Source organism: Opisthocomus hoazin, chromosome 7, assembly GCF_030867145.1.
Source record: "Opisthocomus hoazin isolate bOpiHoa1 chromosome 7, bOpiHoa1.hap1, whole genome shotgun sequence".
Lineage (NCBI taxonomy): Eukaryota > Metazoa > Chordata > Aves > Opisthocomiformes > Opisthocomidae > Opisthocomus > Opisthocomus hoazin.
The window spans coordinates 40,491,326-40,510,243 of record NC_134420.1 but is presented as its reverse complement, the minus strand read 5'-3'; the positions used below and the strand labels follow the sequence as shown (position 1 = coordinate 40,510,243).

Genomic DNA, 18,918 nt, shown 5'->3' with positions numbered 1-18,918 from the left:
TTTGTAAATTTAAAGTCCATTATGGGAACAGAATTAATAATGGAGAAGATTTAATGAGGAGGATATGGAAGAAAACTAAAGAATGGAAAATTTAAATTCAGCATCTGGACATTTCTGGTCGTATTGGAGCCTCGGTGGACATGCTAGAAATCCAGCCACACAGAACCCTTGAAGGACACTACTGAAATCCCTCCAAACGACCCTTAAAGACAGTTTCCTAATGGTGAGGTATGGCCTGCCTGGGTTTTGGTTTCAGTAAGTTATTTCTGTCTGCAGCTTCTGTGAGTATGGCAATTCTTTATAACACTAAGCAATCTTGGCTAGAGAGGGTGTAAAGAGGGCAGAACTTGAAGACTGTCAGAGTTTTTTTTGGCATCACTGCCTGTGAATCTGTGAATAGGCAGTTCAGTCAGAGCGTTACCTCAGCCAGGATAAAACAGGAATTTTCCAATTGTACTCACTGAAGCCAAAACTCTTCTCCCTCGTTACCTGGCAGCAGTAGCATAAATTAATGAAATAATGTCAATGCTACCTACAAAATACAGCAAAGACAGTACCAGTCTTCTGAAATTCTGCTGACTTCCTTTGTATTAATATCACTGACGTTAGAGCTGAAAACAGACAAGGCTGAGCCACAGATCAACAGATCAACAGATCACAGATCAACTTTTTGAGTCACCTCAAAAGTCAAGGGACTTCTTCATGTTGTGTGTAAAAAGGGACTCAGTGCATGTATTGCAGATATTCGTCAGTGACCCGATAATTAAGCACTAGCTAACATTTTCATTCACCTCTTTGACTTCAGAAAACTTTATAGCTATGCTGGCTCAGAAGGCATTAAGTGGAAGTGGGTAGAAGCAAGCCACCTCAAAAATCACTAGTTCCACCCTGTTAAAATTACATTTCATTTTTTTCCTCAACTAAAACTGTAAAAATATAATTCTAGTCTTTAACTTTTTTCACAGGCTTGAAAGCCATGAAGCAGTGCTAAAAACTACCATGACAAACCCAGGCATTACTTTCAAAGGGAGAATTTGAAAGTGACACTATCTGGAAACATAACTCCATTTTTTTTCTTTTTTTAAGGTGGCCAAACCAGCTACAAATATTTACATATGAAGATGCCATAGTGGACTTTGTTGCCAGCTAGAAACAGCTACCTTTCCAAAAGACCACAGCCTTTTCTATGGCCAGGGCAAACTGCTGCCACAAAGCCTACACCTATAACTGAAATGCAGATGCAAATCTGGGACATATGCCTCTAAATTTTTGATTATACTTACAAATCAAATAGTTTGATATGAAAACATTCTGCCTTAGACATGCATCTTTATACATTTAAAAATTGTGGGTAAAAGTCTGCTCACACAAATTTCCCCCGAAAAGTACAACTGAAACCAGCGGACTAGCAAGCAGCAACCAAGTGGTGTGCATTGTGCGCATTTTCATTTCATTTCCTTGGCAGTCAGCATTCATTATTATTACTACATGATATTTGCTGAAAGCAGGTGAGTTTCATTCTGTAAGACTGATCCCTGCTAGGCCCAGCTGACCAGCAGAAGTTCAGAGCACAGGTTCCATACGGAGCTTCTTTCTGCACCGCTGTGCATTTTTCTATTGATCTGGGCACAGCTGAGGATTACGGACATAACCAAAACTTAAAATGAACAAAAATAACTCCAAGACTTTCCCTCTCTCACCAAAAATTCTGGCATTACAATCTATGTCTCATTCCTCCATAAGAACAAGCTACTGACATCAATAGTTTGAGATCTCTCACGCTGACTTAGCAGCCCTTCCATATAACACGGCACAATCTAACACCCTAAGATATTGTTTTCAAAGGTGCTTTTCACACTAAGTAGATAAAAAAATGTCCTGGGAGCCCGTAAAGGGTCATTCCAAATCATTAGGAAGACGATTTTCACTTCTGTGCTGTTACTGGCTTCAGCAGGATTTAGGCAGTATGAGGTGAGGCCACAGAACCCACTGATGTTTCCAAAATCAGGTCCCCATTATTGCTGCCATACACTTGCTTCACTGGATATTTGCAGAGAAGGGGTCATCTAATAGCTCATATTGAAAAGGAAAATGGTAACAAAAAGGAAGATCACATTTAGCCCAGTACATAAAAAATCACTTTCATATTACAGCTACTATCTTCACTTTTTAACCAAAAGATATTGTTACATTGCTTAGAGCAGGTTTTAAAATCCCTGAGCTAATAAAGCTCCATTGCTTCAGCTGCAGAGATCCGACTTGCAGTATGTACTCTGAAAAGATGCGTCACAGGGGATCAGGTTCCTAACAGTTGACTAAGAGTTCCAGTCCCAAAAGATGTGCCCCTGGTGTGCAGAACGCTTAACCCTTCGACCAGGACCAACATGACTATTCACAAATTATTGATGTCCCTAAATCCCTGGCAGATTGCAGACAGTTCTTGACTCCCTTGAAGCCAAAGCATATGGTCACTAATGAGAGGGATTAAAAAATACATATACACAGTCAAGGCTTTGCCACACGAATGTAAAGCCACAGAAATGGTAGAAGGTGACTGAACTGGACTGAACACTGTTAAATACATGATTAGCCTCTTGGTATGGATCATTTCCATTGATCTATATACAGTTTCACAGCATAGTTTAATTAAAGCTGTCTGGAACAAGACTCTGCCTTAAATGATCAGGCAGAGCAATGAAAAGGTGAAACATGAGGAACTGGAGACACCCCCTCCCTTTCTTAAACATCCAGCTGACTGTCTCTGTGGTTTACAACCATAGCAGGGAAGGAAGATATGCTTTTAAAAAAAATTATCTGGTTTTACTGTTGTTTATGAGGCTTCTGTGCCAGAGAAATCAGTTCAGGATTTTTCCCATGCTTTTACGTAAGGTAATATAAAATGACATAGTGGAATACAAGATTTTAAAACAAACCCTGTACAACTGACATTTTAGTTAGTATCTTCCTGTCCAAAATAAGCCCAGAAACTGTTGGAATATGAAAAAAAAGTCACTTTGCAAAATATGATTTTGTGCTTATTTTTTGTTGCAGCTGTGAAGATCTTAAATGACAATAATGTGGACATTTTGCATACTCCTATACTTGGACTATGGTACCTTATGGTTTTCTTTACTATTCTTGATGAAATTATTTCACCTATCTTATGTTGGTTATTTCTTTCTTAAGGGACTGGATTTTCAAAATTGCTCTACTAACAGCAAAAATAGAGGCAGCATCTTATAAATAATTGTGTTTGCATTTTGAAAACATATCAGCTAGATCTTCAAAAATGCTAAGAGCCTACCGGTTCCAGGGAAAACTGGCCACAGATATGTTACTCAATGCTTTATAAATGTCTTCCAAAATTATAAAGTTTGAAGTCAGCCTTGGTTTTTTTTTTTCAAGTGGGAAACATTCATATGCACAAGAAGAGGGAAATCAACAATAGCTAAACCTAGAAGGATGGAAGTGGAACTTGCTTTGGAAGCCAGCCACTCCTGATTATTCATCCTGTTTATTGCACTAACTTCCCTTGGTCCTTCTGGTTTTGAGTGAGCTACAGTCTGACTTTTGCTACTTATTTATAATATCAGGATAGTGATGATTTGCATACTTCTAATGACGATCAGGGTGTAACTGAGTTTTGTTAAGGACTGGTAAAAAGGGGAGTTTGCTGTCACCTTAGAATCACAGAATCATAGGTTGGAAAAGACCTCTGAGATCATCAAGTCCAACTGTCAACCCAACACCACAATGCCTACTAAATCATATCCTGAAGTGCCACATCTACACGTTTTTTGAACACCTCCAGGGATGGGGACTCAACCACCTCCCTGGGCAGCCTGTTCCAATGTCTGACCACCCGCTCAGTAAAGAAATTTCTCCTAATATCTAGTCTAAACCTCCCCTGGTGCAACTTGAGGCCATTGTCTCTTGTCCTATCCCTATCACTAGTTACTTGGGAGAAGGGACCAACACCTGCCTTACTACAACCTCCTTTCAGGTAGTTGTAGAGAGTGATAAGGTCCCCCCTCAGCCTCCTCTGCTCCATGCTAAACAGTCCCAGCTCCCTCAGCCGCTCCTCCCAGGACTTGTTCTCTAGGCCCCTCACCAGCCTCGTTGCCCTTCTCTGAACACGCTCCAGCAACTCAATGTCCTTCTTGTAGTGAGGGGCCCAAGACTGAACACAGTACTCCAGGTGCAGCCTCACCAGTGCCGAGTACAGGGGCACGATCACCTTTTGGCAGACCAGAATAGGCACAGGTCTAGAGATGACGTAAGCTACTTCATGCAATACTGATGATGCACTTCAGTCACTCTGGCCTGGGATAGTTATCTGAATACGAGTTAAGCAGCTGCTTTGAATCGCAGGGGAATTCTGTTGCCATGATATATGAGATAAATGACCAATATGAATTTGGGTAGGGCTGCGAAGCTGCTTTAACCTGAGATTACCTAAGCCAGTCTTTGAAACTGACAATAACAGAATCTGTCTTCCTTGCTATATAACTTTCAAAACCTAATCCCTGTTGTGAAGATTTTGTAAGCTGTGTCTAGATTTCTCTCCCTTCTTTCAAAGTCAACAATCGATGAATGAGCTTTCCCATTGCATGGTAAATACATAATAACATTTGTTTAAAAAAAATTTAAAAAGTAAATGGCATAATTTAGTTTTCAGAGAAAACCACAATTTTACCATTTGAGGCCTATTTGTAAGGTATGCGTAGCCCAACATTAAAAAAAAAGAAATTACAGAGGGAGTTGCAGTTGCATTTGGAACTCAGGTCTCTATGAACACATGCCTGATCAGATGTCAAAACAGCCACTCAGATCTGCACGAGTCTATTTGCAAATAATTCTTTCATAAAAAAGTATCTTCAATGATTTGTCACATTTCATTTCAGTTTGTCTTGCATTTACGGACCCATCTGTACTGAAGGTCTTCTTGCTTCTCACATCAGCCCAGTTTTAGTTGTAACAATGAAAATGTCATTTTAAAGTAAGCACGAAACAGATGAAAATACAGCCGGGACTGGAAGCACTAAAGGCAATGTCAGTCATCCTCTTTCTGCTTGTCCCTAGTGCCAAAGAACCATTTCAGTGATTGCAACCTTGTCTGTGAAGGATATGTTTATTAGGATCCAGATTGATAGGACCCTGCCATTTTGGTCATAAAATACTGTCAGTTGTAGGCATAGATACATACAAACCAGGGTAACACTTCTCCCAGCAGACCATTCACCAAATGAAATCATAGAATAGTTTGGGTTGGAAGGGACCTTTAAAGGCCATCTAGCCCAACCCCCCCACAATAAGCAGGGACATCTTCAAATAGACCAGGTTGCTCAGAGCTCTGTCCAACCTGGCCTTGAATGTTTCCAGGGATGGGGCATCTACCATGTCTCTGGGCAGCCTGTTCCAGTGTTTCACCACCCTCATCATGAAAAATGTTTTCCGTATATCCAGTCTGAATATATCCTCTTCTAGTGTAAACCATTACCCCTTGTCCTATTGCAACAGGCCCTGCTAAAAAAGTTTGTCCCTGTCTTTCTTATCAGCCCCCTTTAAGCACTGGAAGGCCACAATCAGGTCTCCCCGGAGCCTTCTCTTCTCCAGGCTGAACAGTCCCAACTCTCTCACATGGGAGGTGTTCCAGCCCTCTGCTCATTTTTGTGGCCCTCCTCTGGACCTGCTCCAACAGCTCCACGTCTTTCTTGTACTGAGACAAAAATCTGCTTCAGAGGGAAGACTACAGTTTTATTGGATTTTACTGCTAGTCCTGTTTGTGCAGTGGACTTCTTGTCCCTTTGGCATCTATCCCAAACCTGAAAAAGAACAGTTCTAGCAATGTTTTTACATAGGCTACAGTGAAAACATAATGAGAGTTGCAGTAGGCTTGGATGGGTACTTGCAGGAATCTGACCAACTCTTCCCACAGCTGAGCAGAGGAAGAGGAAAATAAGCTGTGTTTCCCTGCATGCCTTACTGATAACTCCTGCTTTCAGCATCAGTGAGGAGAAGCTGTGAGTGTGCAAGGTAGCAGCCATAGACTTTATGGTTCATGGGGTACGTAAGAAAGAGAAGTGATTGGTTTACCTTAATCCAAACTAGTCAGTCAGTGAGGATGCCCAAGCTCTGCGCCACCAGCAGCAAGAGGAGAGGCACAGCTGTCCTCAAATGACCAGCTCTGAAGGAATCCAGAAGTTGCCTCTTCCCCTCCTGGTCCCACAAGCCTCTCTGCTGTTCCTCCGCTTTGACAGGAGGGTGTGGGAAGCAAAGAGGGCTCACTCACCATCAGGGAGGGCATTAACATTTACAGGAACCTCACTTTTCTGAAGCTGAGTCACTTGGCTGAGTAACTATGCAAGTTTTTTTAGACTGTAGCTAATGCATTTTTTTAGCATCTGAAAGAAAATTAGTAGACAAACCAGCTATTTTTAGTGCTGATTTGATTGTGGGTCTGTCAGCCTTGGCAATGCACCTCTTTTATCAAGCTGCCACGATACCTTGTTTTGTTTTCAGAGCAAAGTTTGATTAAAGACCAATTTCAGAAAAGTTACTCGCTGTGGGCGTTAATTAGAGCTTTCTGGACTCTGCAGGGTTTAGCTTATGATCTGTTTCACTTACTAAACCCTGTAATTCAAGTTACATGAAGATGGGAATGAACCAACCCCTTTCTGTTCTTCTGAAGGCTTCTGTTTATCTCAGTCATGAAAGAACCTCTCTCCTTTCCTTCCCTAATATGGAATTCTAATTTCTGGCCTTTCCTAAACAAAATTAAAAATAATACTTCACATCTATAAAGAGTTTTCAAACTAATGTACTGAGACACATACTCGGAGCTTTAGAATGGGGTCGGTAAACTTTAGGAAGCCTTTGCTTCTAAATAATGTTTTCAGTGGTGCCCAAGTATACTATACATCTTGTGAAAACCAGGAAAACATCTGTTTCCCTTCCTCTGCTTTTTTCTGGGAGTGGAGTATTGCCATTCTGTAAGAGAAGGTCCCTGGCATTGTCTTCCTCCCCTCTTAGTAGCAGATAAGAAAACCTTTTTGCCTTTCTGCAAGCAAAAGACCAGCTACGAGCTCAAAAATCTTAAAAAGGTGGTTGATGAAAAGAGACTTAGTAGTACTTGCAGCTGACAAGTAGCAAATTGAAGCAGAATTTATAAGATGATATCTTTAAAATGATGAACTATGCAATAAAATGAATTAAATGAAAATGCCATTGGGGTACTATGCAAACACAAGGCGGCAAAAAAGTCATCCCAGAACAAAACCTGACTCAGCTACACTGGATATTTGAAACTAGGCTAGACAAAACAAGAAACTTCGCACTAAAGAGAACAAACCGGTGAAGGGGAAGATGATCTAAAATGGTCCATCTCTGTTTTCCAGCAGACAGCCTGCACAGGAGAACTGAGGCTGAATGAAGTACGATATTTAAGGAGAGTTCATGGATACTACCATCTTAAGACATCCTCTCCCAAGTATACATTCTCTCCTGAATTTCCTCCCAGATTTTGAAACCTAAACTTCAGCATAGTTGGAAAGCTGGCAAGGAAACTCTTCCTAAAGCTGTACAGTGCGATAGATGCACCAGGAAGGCTGAGGAGGTAAGCAAATTAGGCAATCCTAATCATCAAATGAGGGTTTATACTGATAGTTATAACAACTACAATTTCAATCCCAAATGCCATCCCTGAGACAATTACACGCCACCTAACTCTCTCTGGCTATACAGACGTTACCTTCCAAAGGACACGCAGTACCAGTCCAATCAGGTATGTTGTCGTGCACATCAACGGCAAGTTGCAGAAAGAAATGTGACTCTTTTACAGACAAACAAATGTTGCTGAGCTCTTCTGAGCATTAGTTATGGCTGTTTCTCAGTAGAAAGAATTAAGATTTAGCTTCCATAATAATTCTTTCAAGCTGCCGGCTATAGCTTAGAAAATAGCAAAGCATGAAAACTCATCATTGTGTTTTCCAGTGTTCTCTATTTTAGCCATGTCCTACATACAGGTTGAGAATCGGCCTATACAAGTTGTAAATCTGCATTTTTGTTTAAAATGTCATTAACCTTCTGCACTAAATAAAGAAACACTTAAGGACGCCCTTCCAGTACTCACTGTGAGGTCTAAATATAATTTCAAGGAGAATGGAGAACTGAACTTTCTGAGTACAATCACTCAGGGAAGAACTTGTGCTTTTTCTAAAACCATGACAGAGTGCAAAGATCACGAGTCTGTTTTCCCTGCATGCTATCTTTCAACCCCGTAACGACCCAATCTCTTTTAGGAGTGGATGGTTATTGAGCTTGTACACCAGCTGTGCTCAAAATCTCTGGGGAGGATGGGCTGTAATGACACCAAGCAGGGATACGTTATGAATGGAGACATGTTATTGCAAACATATGAAACAGTAAGGACCCATTTTTCAAGAGGCATCCAAGAATGCACTTCACAGTGCGTGCAAGCACTTGTTTGCTCATGTGGTCATCTGAGTGTGCCTGTGCGGACAGATAAAACCACAGGACTCACCAGAGGCTCACACACATGTTTTTTATTGTGTGAAAAATCAGATAAATGTGCCCTTTCTTAATTATTTTTGCAGATTAATTGAAAACTTGGTGTGAAAATGATCAACAGCACCTGTGCAGTAATTATGAAGCTTGCTTTCTCACCTTTAGATCACATTACAGCTACTGACTCCAGGCCCACAGTCCAAGAGCATGAGATGGCGCAGATTTGCAAGCTGTAGGACAGTTGGTCGCTGTGCCCTCCAGGTAGGGCTGGGGACACTGGTGGGGCAGTGTGTGTGGGAAGCTCAGCTGTGCCTGCTGGTAATTCAGGAACTTTTATCTCCGGGGCCTGTCAATCTGGCACCTTTCACAAGTGTTAAATTCACTTAAGTATATTTTTTTAAGAAGCTGTCATGAGACATACTGAAGCAAATATGTCCTTCAGTGGTTACACTTTGTTGTAGCAATGTTTGTTAAGTGCTTTGACATCCCCAAATGATATGTTTGGTACAGCTTCCACATTTGTTCGTTTACTCAAGTCTGCTAAATAGCCTCTAAAACGGATGGGTTTAAGAAATGTCTGGTTGGACATTGTGCATCCAAAAGGCCTGACCATGAAGACATGTTTGTGTTACTAGTGGACACCATATACATCTGCTGGTGGGAGAATTTTCTCTACAAATAATAGAAAACGTTTCTAAAAGACTTTGTGGTAAGCATCTTTAGACTGGGTACAGATCATCTGGTCCTTGCTTTATGTTACGCTGAGATAATTTAAAATAATACTGATGGGATAATTGTGTTCAGTTTCTAGGACAGATTCTCAACTGCTTTAAATTGTAGCTATGCTAATTTACACCTGCTGGGGAGCTTTCACAGTAGATGACATATTTATATATAGTATCATGTGCAAACTAATGAGGTTATTTCTAGATGTTTACCACTGTAAAGAGCTCTGAAACTTTAAATCAATGTGATGCACTAATGTAAACAACTTATCGTAACAAAACCAGATAAAAGTGCACTGAACATGTTAAATACATTATTAAGTCGATGAAGATCATTCATATTGATCCAGGTCTGGCTTCACAGCACAGTTTAATCAAAGCTGCCTGGAAAAGGTAACAAAGAGTGGCCATGGCATTCACTGCTTTTCATCCTGAGGTCACAGATTTAATCCTACAGTGAGTCTACAAATGACTAAAATTTCATTACTGCTGCATCTTTTGTGAAATTAGCAATTTATAATTAATAATTAACTTAATAACAACAAATATAGAAAATTATAATTATTATTAAATTAATAATTAATAATAAAAATAGAAATGTGCAACTTCTGTGACATTAGCTGGAGCAGGCTAAAAAGAAGGGCAGACCAATATTTAGAGGTGGAAGAAAACCCAGCTTCTGTTTTAATGGGGAAATCATGCTGCCAGAGGTTGCTGATGATCCATCCAGCAGTTTGTGAGCTCTTGATAGCCACACAGCTACCTCCCCTTGATCTGACAGATTTACATTAATTGGATTTTTATCCTGTATGGCAGCAACCCAAGATATCAGTACCCTCTTATTCCCTACAGTCAAGGAACAAAAGGAGAGAGATGAAAGTCTTTTGTTCATCTTCATGGCCTCCAAGGATGACAAATAAATCTCACTGCTAGTGCTTCCTGTGCAACGTGAGCTCATAGTTTGTTACAGATTTGGGAATGGTAGACTGGGAGAGTCATTCAACTGTGTCCACCAACAGCAAATGGAAAGAAAAAGGGTCTGAAACTTGGCCACATAGTAATCTGAGCTGCAAGCCATTTTTGCTCTAACTTGAAGTTATTAACAGCATAATTTATAAAAGCCTTCAACAAGACTTATATTGCATTTTATCAGGCACTGAATAAACACTAAATAACAGACAAGGTCTACCACAAAGAGTTTACCATGAACACAAAGAAATAGAGAGCTGAAAAATGAATGTAGGACAGGTAGGAAAATGAGTCATAGAAAACTACCAAAACTACACGATTTTTTAAGGTAATTTGTGGAAAAGCCAACAACTGACCTGCCATACACCTTCCTCTTGAGAGCTCACGACAGCGAGCACATTTATACAGTGGCCAAGAACTGAACCATCCTTTTGCCTGGACTGCTTTTGGATCTCTGGATGTTGAAATCAGAGTCCCAGAAGACAGAATGTACCCTCAGCAAGTTTGCTGACGACACCAAACTGGGAGGTGTGGTAGACACACCGGAAGGCTGTGCTGCCATTCAGCGTGACCTGGATAGGCTGGAAAGCTGGGCAGAGAGGAACCTGATGAGGTTCAACAAAGGCAAATGCAGGGTCCTGCACCTGGGGAGGAACAACCTCATGCACCAGTACAGGCTTGGGGTGGACCTGCTGGAGAGCAGCTCTGTGGAGAGGGACCTGGGTGTCCTGGTGGACGACAGGTTAACCATGAGCCAGCAGTGTGCCCTGGCTGCCAAGAAAGCCAATGGGATCCTGGGGTGCATCAAGAAGAGTGTGGCCAGCAGGACAAGGGATGTTCTCCTTCCCCTCTACACTGCCCTGGTGAGGCCCCATCTGGAGTACTGTGTCCAGTTCTGGGCTCCCCAGTTCGAGAAAGATGAAGAGTTACTGGAGAGAGTCCAGCGGAGGGCTACAAGGATGATGAGGGGACTGGAGCATCTCCCCTACGAGGAGAGGCTGAGGGAGCTGGGCTTGTTCAGCCTGAAGAAGAGAAGGCTGCGAGGGGACCTAATAAATACTTATAAATATCTGAAGGGTGGGTGTCAGGAGGATGGGGCCAAGCTCTTTTCAGTGGTGCCCAGTGACAGGACAAGGGGCAATGGGCACAAACTGAGGCACAGGAAGTTCCGTCTGAACATGAGGAAGAACTTCTTCCCTCTGAGGGTAACGGAGCACTGGAACAGGCTGCCCAGGGGGGTTGTGGAGTCTCCTTCTCTGGAGATATTCAAGACCTGCCTGGACGAGGTCCTGTGCAGCCTGCTGTAGGTGACCCTGCTTCAGCAGGAGGGTTGGACTAGATGACCCACAGAGGTCCCTTCCAACCCCTACTATTCTGTGATTCTGTGATTCTGTGAACTGCTGCCCATGTTCCACCTGCTCTGTTGCCAAACAACTTTACTGCTTGAAGGCTTCTGCCATTCTTCCACCATCAACACCTAGGTTAGTTTACAGGTTATTTGAAAGTTAGCTGTGGGTTTTATGCCAAAATAGTCTATCATCGTATCTGTCAAGGGGCTATACCGCTATACCACTGACTGTCGTACGATTGCTTAATAAACACTACTATGTATTTTATACCACAGTGTATTACAAAAGGCTGCAATAAAGTTAAATTGTTACATGAATATACATATTAAAAAAGAAAAAGAATGTTTCATCATCAAAATACACCTAAACACCTGCTTTTAAAAAACTTTTGGAGAAGGCCTTTTGGAATTACACAAACTACACTGCCTTCTGTAACTCTTGTACATTTTGTGATTGATAGCCACACGGGTGACAGGCGCAGCACACAGCACAGCTCAGCAGTGAGGGGAAGAGCTGCCCGGATCTGGCCTGTGGCTTAGGGGTTCCAGGTTCCCCCGGGTGGGCCAGCACCCACAGGTGACCCATCAGTCGGCAGCACCGATGGTTCCTCTGCTTGAACACTGGCTCTTCTGACCGGAATTTCTAGTTCTGGAGCCTTAAGCCACATCTCCACCAAAAACTATGTTAGCTCAAAGAGATACTGGATTAATGAAATTGAAAATGCTCAGAAGGAAAATGGATGTGACGTTTTAACCACTTTTAAGAAATACGAAGTGCGAGTGATGGAAGGGTGACCTTTATCTTTCCCACAAACAGAAGGCCAACCTATCAGGCACAGCGAAACATGCTTCTGATTTATCCTTGTGCCTCCTTCTGTTTTCAAGATGTGATCTGTGGTATGAGATCTGGTTTTAACAATGTTGCAGTACTGCTAGAGGGAAATAACTTGTTCAAGAGGAGATGTCAGTTTTAAAGTAAAGCAGAGATACCCACACAGCCCTCTCTTTGGTCAATACTGATACTTTGTGCCATGGGCCCTAACTTGTCAGGGAATATCATACCCGCTGCACTGCAGAACACGGCAGTCAGAAGGACAGGCTACCGAAAGCCATCAACATCTGTGCACAGAGAGCCACTCCTCTCCTGGAACATCATCACTGGAGTGGTCCTACCAGTATTTTCTACACTACGTTACCTTTTTTCCCAAAAAAGACTTCTTTTTCAATTACACCACTGCTAGGAAGATTCATTAGAATCAGGCCTTCACCTCTTTTTCTCTTTTGCAGAAAGCACATGTGGGTAGAAAGGTAGGAAACAAAATATGCTCAGCCTTGCTGAATTTTTGCCAAATCACTTTGCAAAGCAAAGAAAACTCATCTACAACCTGCCACAAGAACACTTCGGGTCATTAAAGCCCTAAAAATTCTGGTAAAACAAAAAGGTGAAACATGAAGATGCTAAAGGATTATTAATATTGTTATTGGTAGTAGTATTAATAATAGTATTAATAATCTAATCAGTTTCATTTTTGACTTACCAAGAGCAAAGGGGCAGAAGAAAGGAAAACTAACTGGATCTTATAATGTATAGTCAGAACTTCATGTTAAATGTATTTGTGTCCTCCTGCAAATGTTTCTGTTCATAATTTTAGCAACTCATTTAGGTAAATGTAGCACTTTCAAATGCTACTAACATAAATACAACCAGATTCAAAGTTACTGGCACCTCTCTTTTTGGTAAAGCATAGCACAAAAGAATAAAGTAATAATCTAGTTGCTCAAAATATAAAACTTTGTTATTTATTCCTCCAGAATTCTAGCTTTCTCTCAGGGGAAAACTGGAAGTTTTAAATTCATTGATCCTTCACTTTGCCACTATTCCTTTGACCTTTTAGATATTTTTTGTTTGCTGTCACATTTTTGCTGATTTGTTTTTTAAATTAGAAATCTGATTTTAGCTTCATTTTTCTTAAACCGCTTGCCACAATCCTTTAGAAAAATCTACTTGCAGTTTCATTCTTAAGGCCAACTGAAGATTTACAATATGCTAAACTGGGCAAAAATTCTGTAGTAATCAGCACAATATATTTTATAATCCATCATAATATTTTTTTCTGGCTCCATATCGATATAACTTTTTCTGCTTTTTACAATGGTTTACAACTTAAATAATTTAATACAACAGTTGTTATATTTTTATTGCAAGCTTATAAAACTTGTACTATAAGTCTCTTCCATGCAATATATTAAGCTAAGAAATGACAGAGAAGAAGGGGAACTGATGATTACTAAAACTGTAATTCAGTCCCCAAGTTCTGAACATGTCATAAAGAGCTTCTGGCTCACCTGCGTACAGCACATCATGTCAGTGTTCCTCAGATGAACCACCTCTCCATATTCTGTTCTCCTTACCTGTTATTTTAACGTTGCTATAGGAAAAACAATGATGATTTCACATTCCAGGCAATGCACTGATGAAGTGGTGGTCGGGGGGAAAGGACCCAGCATAAAGTAAGAAGGGGCAGGAACGCCATTGCCAGATCTGCCACTCAGTTGCTCAAAGTCCTTGGGCAACTTCTTTTGGCTTCAACAACGCATATGGAGCTATGCTTTATTTAATTTTGCATGAGCTTCAAGTGCTGTAAAGACAGGTATCTCCTTAAGTCTCAGGCAGGACATTTGTGTTTGATTTTTGTGTTTCTGAGCAACTGCACTTCTTGATGCTTTGTAAAATCAATCTCTGAATTTCATACTTCCATTTTTTAAAATAGAAAAAACACTGTCCTGCCTTTGTGAAATACTTTTGAGATCGCCTGATGAATAATTGTTACTGCCTTAGTATGTCTGAGAGCTTATGTAAAAGGTGCTGTTTCAATGCATCCCTCAATAAGACTCTTTTAAACTCTGTTTTACATTACAGACCCCCTTTACATAGTTTTACAGACACAGTTCTGTCCATATCTGCAAAGTAGGTCACTGTATATCCACAAGAACATACAAGTCTGCTTTCAAAACTCCTTTGCTGATAATATGCATAAAAATAATAAACATTGTTCTAAATTTATGTCAGAAGTAAATTTTACTGATGTGGAAATGCTACATTTATTTATATTTCTGGAGGAATTATTAATATTTTTGAAATGTAGGATAAAAGCTTCAACTAGCTGTGGTACAGATTCTTCATCACCTAGTTCAGTAAACCATTTCTGCACAAATTGCACCATAGAAACCCTTTTCTTCTATGCTGAGACTTTCAATAGAAAAGAAGGCATCATATATACCTCACAGAGGTAAAACATTTCAGTTTCTAAGGCCAGGCTTGATAAAAATCTCCAGAAGATATTTCTGATGGCGTGGCCAAAAAAACCCCCATAATTAATTCCTGTAAATCACTTTACCGCATCATCTTAGTGCTGCTAATACAAAGGCTGTTTGCCTAGATGATTAAGATTTCTTAGTAGAAATCAGCTTGTGACTCCGATACTTGAATCATGCAATGCCAAAACGAATAATGGAAATAAACCCGGCACTGGACTCCTAGATTAACCAGGAGGATTTTTTTTCCCCAGAATATAGAGCAAAAAATAAAACTTGGAAGACAGATGTGCTTACGGACTTAAGAAACTTCAAGAAAAGTACTTAGAGGATAGCAACTCAATTTATTTTGACATCTACCTTTCTCCTCCTCATGAAATATCTTAGGTATGGTATTTACCTTTGTATGTTTGTAACTACAAAGACAATTAGATCAAGCCATCTGTATTATATGATGGATTTTAAGAAACATATTAAGCTCCTCCACTCCAGAGATGGCTGCATGCTAGATCAGTTGAATAATGTATGATAACTGGTCAACAATGTGCTGTATGTAGTGTTCTAATGTCTGTTTATTGCCTATCAATCAAACCTGAAATCCACCAGTCCTAAACGAATCTGTGATTCTACGATTCCATGATAAAGGATTCAATAAGGGCACGTATATTAGAAAGAAATCATCTAGAAGGCAGGAAAAAATAAGTAATACACATGAAAGCATCCTTGTAATTTTAATCACTAACTCCTTAATGCCAACCTAAGCAGATAAATCAAGATCACAAAATGTCTAAAGAATGAGCTAGTTTCCATATGGAAACATCTAAAAGTCATCCATTACTATTGGTGCTTTTCCATGTAGCAGACACTGAAATCAATATGCTGCACTGGTTCAGTAAATTTGTCTCTTAACAAGTTAATAAAACAGTGATCCCCACATAGTCTTTCCATCAAGCTTTCATAGAAAAAAATGAGAATATTAAATGCACGAAGATAGGAAAGATCTGCTCCATTTGCTCTGCAATGATAACCTTTTACAAAAGAGGATTTTTATTATTAATTCTTCGCCTTCTGGGGATATTATAATTTCCTAGAATGTAAAAATGCCTTAAGCACAGCAATTTGCTGAGCTAGACTGAATTTCAGGATGTTTCAAATGAGCTGATAAACAACTGCATAATTAGCAACTATTAGATCAAGACTGTACATTACAGATATCCGAGTGAACCAGCCAATGGAGAAGCAAGTTGCAGACATTGTTTTTAAAACTATGAGTCAGTGTTATGCTTTGACGTGCATCAAAACTTTTCTTTTAAAGAATTAAACACCCCACTGCTGATTTTTTCTCTAGAAACGCAGATTATTCTATCAACCAAATCCTTGGGGCCTTAGTCATTGGACACATCCCTCTGTGTATGAATAATAAGGAGTTTACAGGCAGAATATAACTCCTGCGCTAAAAGTGATTAGACTGATTTTTTTTCAATTAAATAGTTACAAATCAATTGTATAGGCATGTTAAATTCAAGATCTAGTATATTTCTTAAGCCTTCAGTTCTGCAGCTCCTTAATGAAATATTTTACCTTACAAAATAAAGAATGTAATCAGATATACTACACAAAAGTCAAGTGTATACTAATGTAACTTATACTACCTCCACATTTTCAGGACCTGGGTATTTGTTACTTCTACATACAATTGTGTCAAGCAGTCAGAGAGTGGCTGGGAAATGTGGCAGCTAGATGAGAGAGATAACACTAAGGCTGTTTGAGATGCAGAATAAAGTTACTAGCTGAGTTTTTTGATAAAAGAATCAGACATGGAACAGTCAGTTGGGTTGATATCGATAGTGACAGCTTTAGGTTTCAGTGCAGATCTACCAAACTGATATGTCCATTGAAATGAATGGCATAATTCACACTATTTACAGTTACTGTTTTAATTCTGAGTTGATTGCATTTAGGAGGACTACTTTACAAGAATTTACAGTGATTCATTAATATTAGTAATAAGTGTTATAAACATAACTTTTAAAACATGAAAATTCAAATTCAAAACCACTGGTTTGCACCAAGAATAAATTCTGTTTTAAACTTAGGATGGAATTATTCTCATATAATTTAACAGTTTAAAAACTAGACATCTAATGAAAAACAGCCCTCTGTTCCAAAAGATTATTCATCTCATTGTAAAATACACTATAGGATGAACGGTTCCTTGGAGGTGGCTGTCACCCAACACAAAGAACTAGGTTAAACAACACAGTTAACTTCTTTTAGGCAGTTAGACAAAATTGATCTCATCCTAGCTGTCCAGGCAACTGTGGATTGCGTCACTCTTGTTTATAACAGCAACACAGAATTTAAACAGACCTCTGGTTAATTGAGTTATTACTGCAGATGACTTCACTGCATAGTCCCTTACATTAGATTATCAGCTGATCCATCCTATTCCAAACTCTTCTGGAATGGTTTTCCAGTCTCAACACACCAGCTTCAAGTGGAAATTTAATCAATGTTCATAAAAGACAATAAAGCTAAAATGTGACACAGCAGAACAATTTAGATATATTTTATTTAGAGATATATTACAATCTCTTTGTCTAGTAAACTTTTCTTTGTCACCACCATTGCTCAGCAGAGTTTAATTTTAAAAAGGTGCAGAATACAGAAGTTTGCCATTCAGTGATTCTAGCTTGGAAGAAGTTTTAAAGGAAATAGATTAGCTGCTTAGCAGCAGTTATAATCAGAAAAACAGCTGCATAAACTGGAAGCTTCTTACTAAGATCTGCTACTTTATAGTCTGTGTTTCCTTTTACCTTTGCAACTGTGAAAGCATTTCAAAACCCTTACAAAAATGATTGGTCTTCACACTTACCATGGCTGCGGGGCTAAATGTAGAGTTTAGGCCAAGTTTGATTTTAAGTGTTGAAAACAAGCTTTTTCTGACAGGTTAATTAAAATAAAGGAAGCTATTTAAATCTGCCCAAGGGTATGCGTGTCAGTGGCAGTCTTAGTGGTGACATTTGGTGGGCAGTGTATAGATGCACAGGACAGTATAGACAATTCTGACAACTGGGAATGTTTTCTGGCACTATACCATCCTAGAAGTAGCTGTAATTATCTACAAAAAGAGACTATATTGGCTGGTGGGACACAAAGAAATTAACCTCACATAGTCACCTATGTTAAAAAATCAAAAGGAAACCACCCAGTTGGCAGCCTTTGTTTTTTCTTCCAATTTGGTTCAAGATCAATTAACCATCAATTAGAAACAGGTCTTTCAATCCCGACAGTTCTCTGTCACTTTTTGAATCAATGAAAATGTCTTCTAGATATAGTCAGCCAGCCAGCCAAAGCACAGCAAGGCAAAGCTATCCTGCCTCAAGATAAATCCAGGAAATGAAACACTGCTGTTAAAGGAAATCCGTGATAATTTTGCAGAAAGGCCCAATATTAACTCTTCATTTGTTATGAAAATCAAAAAAGAAATTATCACTTGCTTATATACATATAGAATAGCGTCAGACATAAAATATGCCTGAATGCTGACAATTAGGTGCTATCGCAATAATTCAGACTTACTACATGGTAAGAATTAAAAGTTTTTAGCAAGAATCATTCTCAAATTGAGTTGCTTTTCAATTTTTCTGCAAGTACTTGTTAAATTTATATGTTATACTCACCTAATGCCAATGACTGGCACACTTTTCACATTGCTAGCTTTAGCCTGTGATGTTAAGAAAAAAAAAACCAGAGAATACACTCTATGATAGAGAAAGACACAGTTTGGCATATGTCTATACTATCATATGTTTGACATATCTGTACTAGGAAGGATAATGGAAGTATGACTTTAATATTAGTTCTGACAATAAGAAGTAAGACTTCAGTGTATGCAATACAGTCACACCGCTGACTCTTGATAATGGTCCACTGATTACGCTCCTGTTATTATGCATTCTTAGAGCACAGCCTATGTAATTCCACTTTACCAGTACTCTTTCATGGGTTTGACTACAGGTCATGTGCATACGT

General features: G+C 39.6%; 1 protein-coding gene across 8 annotated transcripts in view; it reads right to left on the bottom strand.

Moving 5' to 3' along the window:
- Positions 1-18,918, bottom strand: part of DPH6 (diphthamine biosynthesis 6) — a 239,179-nt gene that overhangs the window by 7,278 nt on the left and 212,983 nt on the right. Inside the window, exon 15 of one of the 8 annotated variants that reach the window (XM_075427390.1) lies at positions 18,567-18,610. The exons of the other annotated variants lie outside the window; for them this stretch is intronic. Coding sequence (XP_075283505.1) covers positions 18,606-18,610 — 5 coding nt within the window. The 3' untranslated portion in view covers positions 18,567-18,605. The remainder of the gene's footprint in view (positions 1-18,566; positions 18,611-18,918) is intronic. 8 annotated transcript variants of the gene reach the window in all.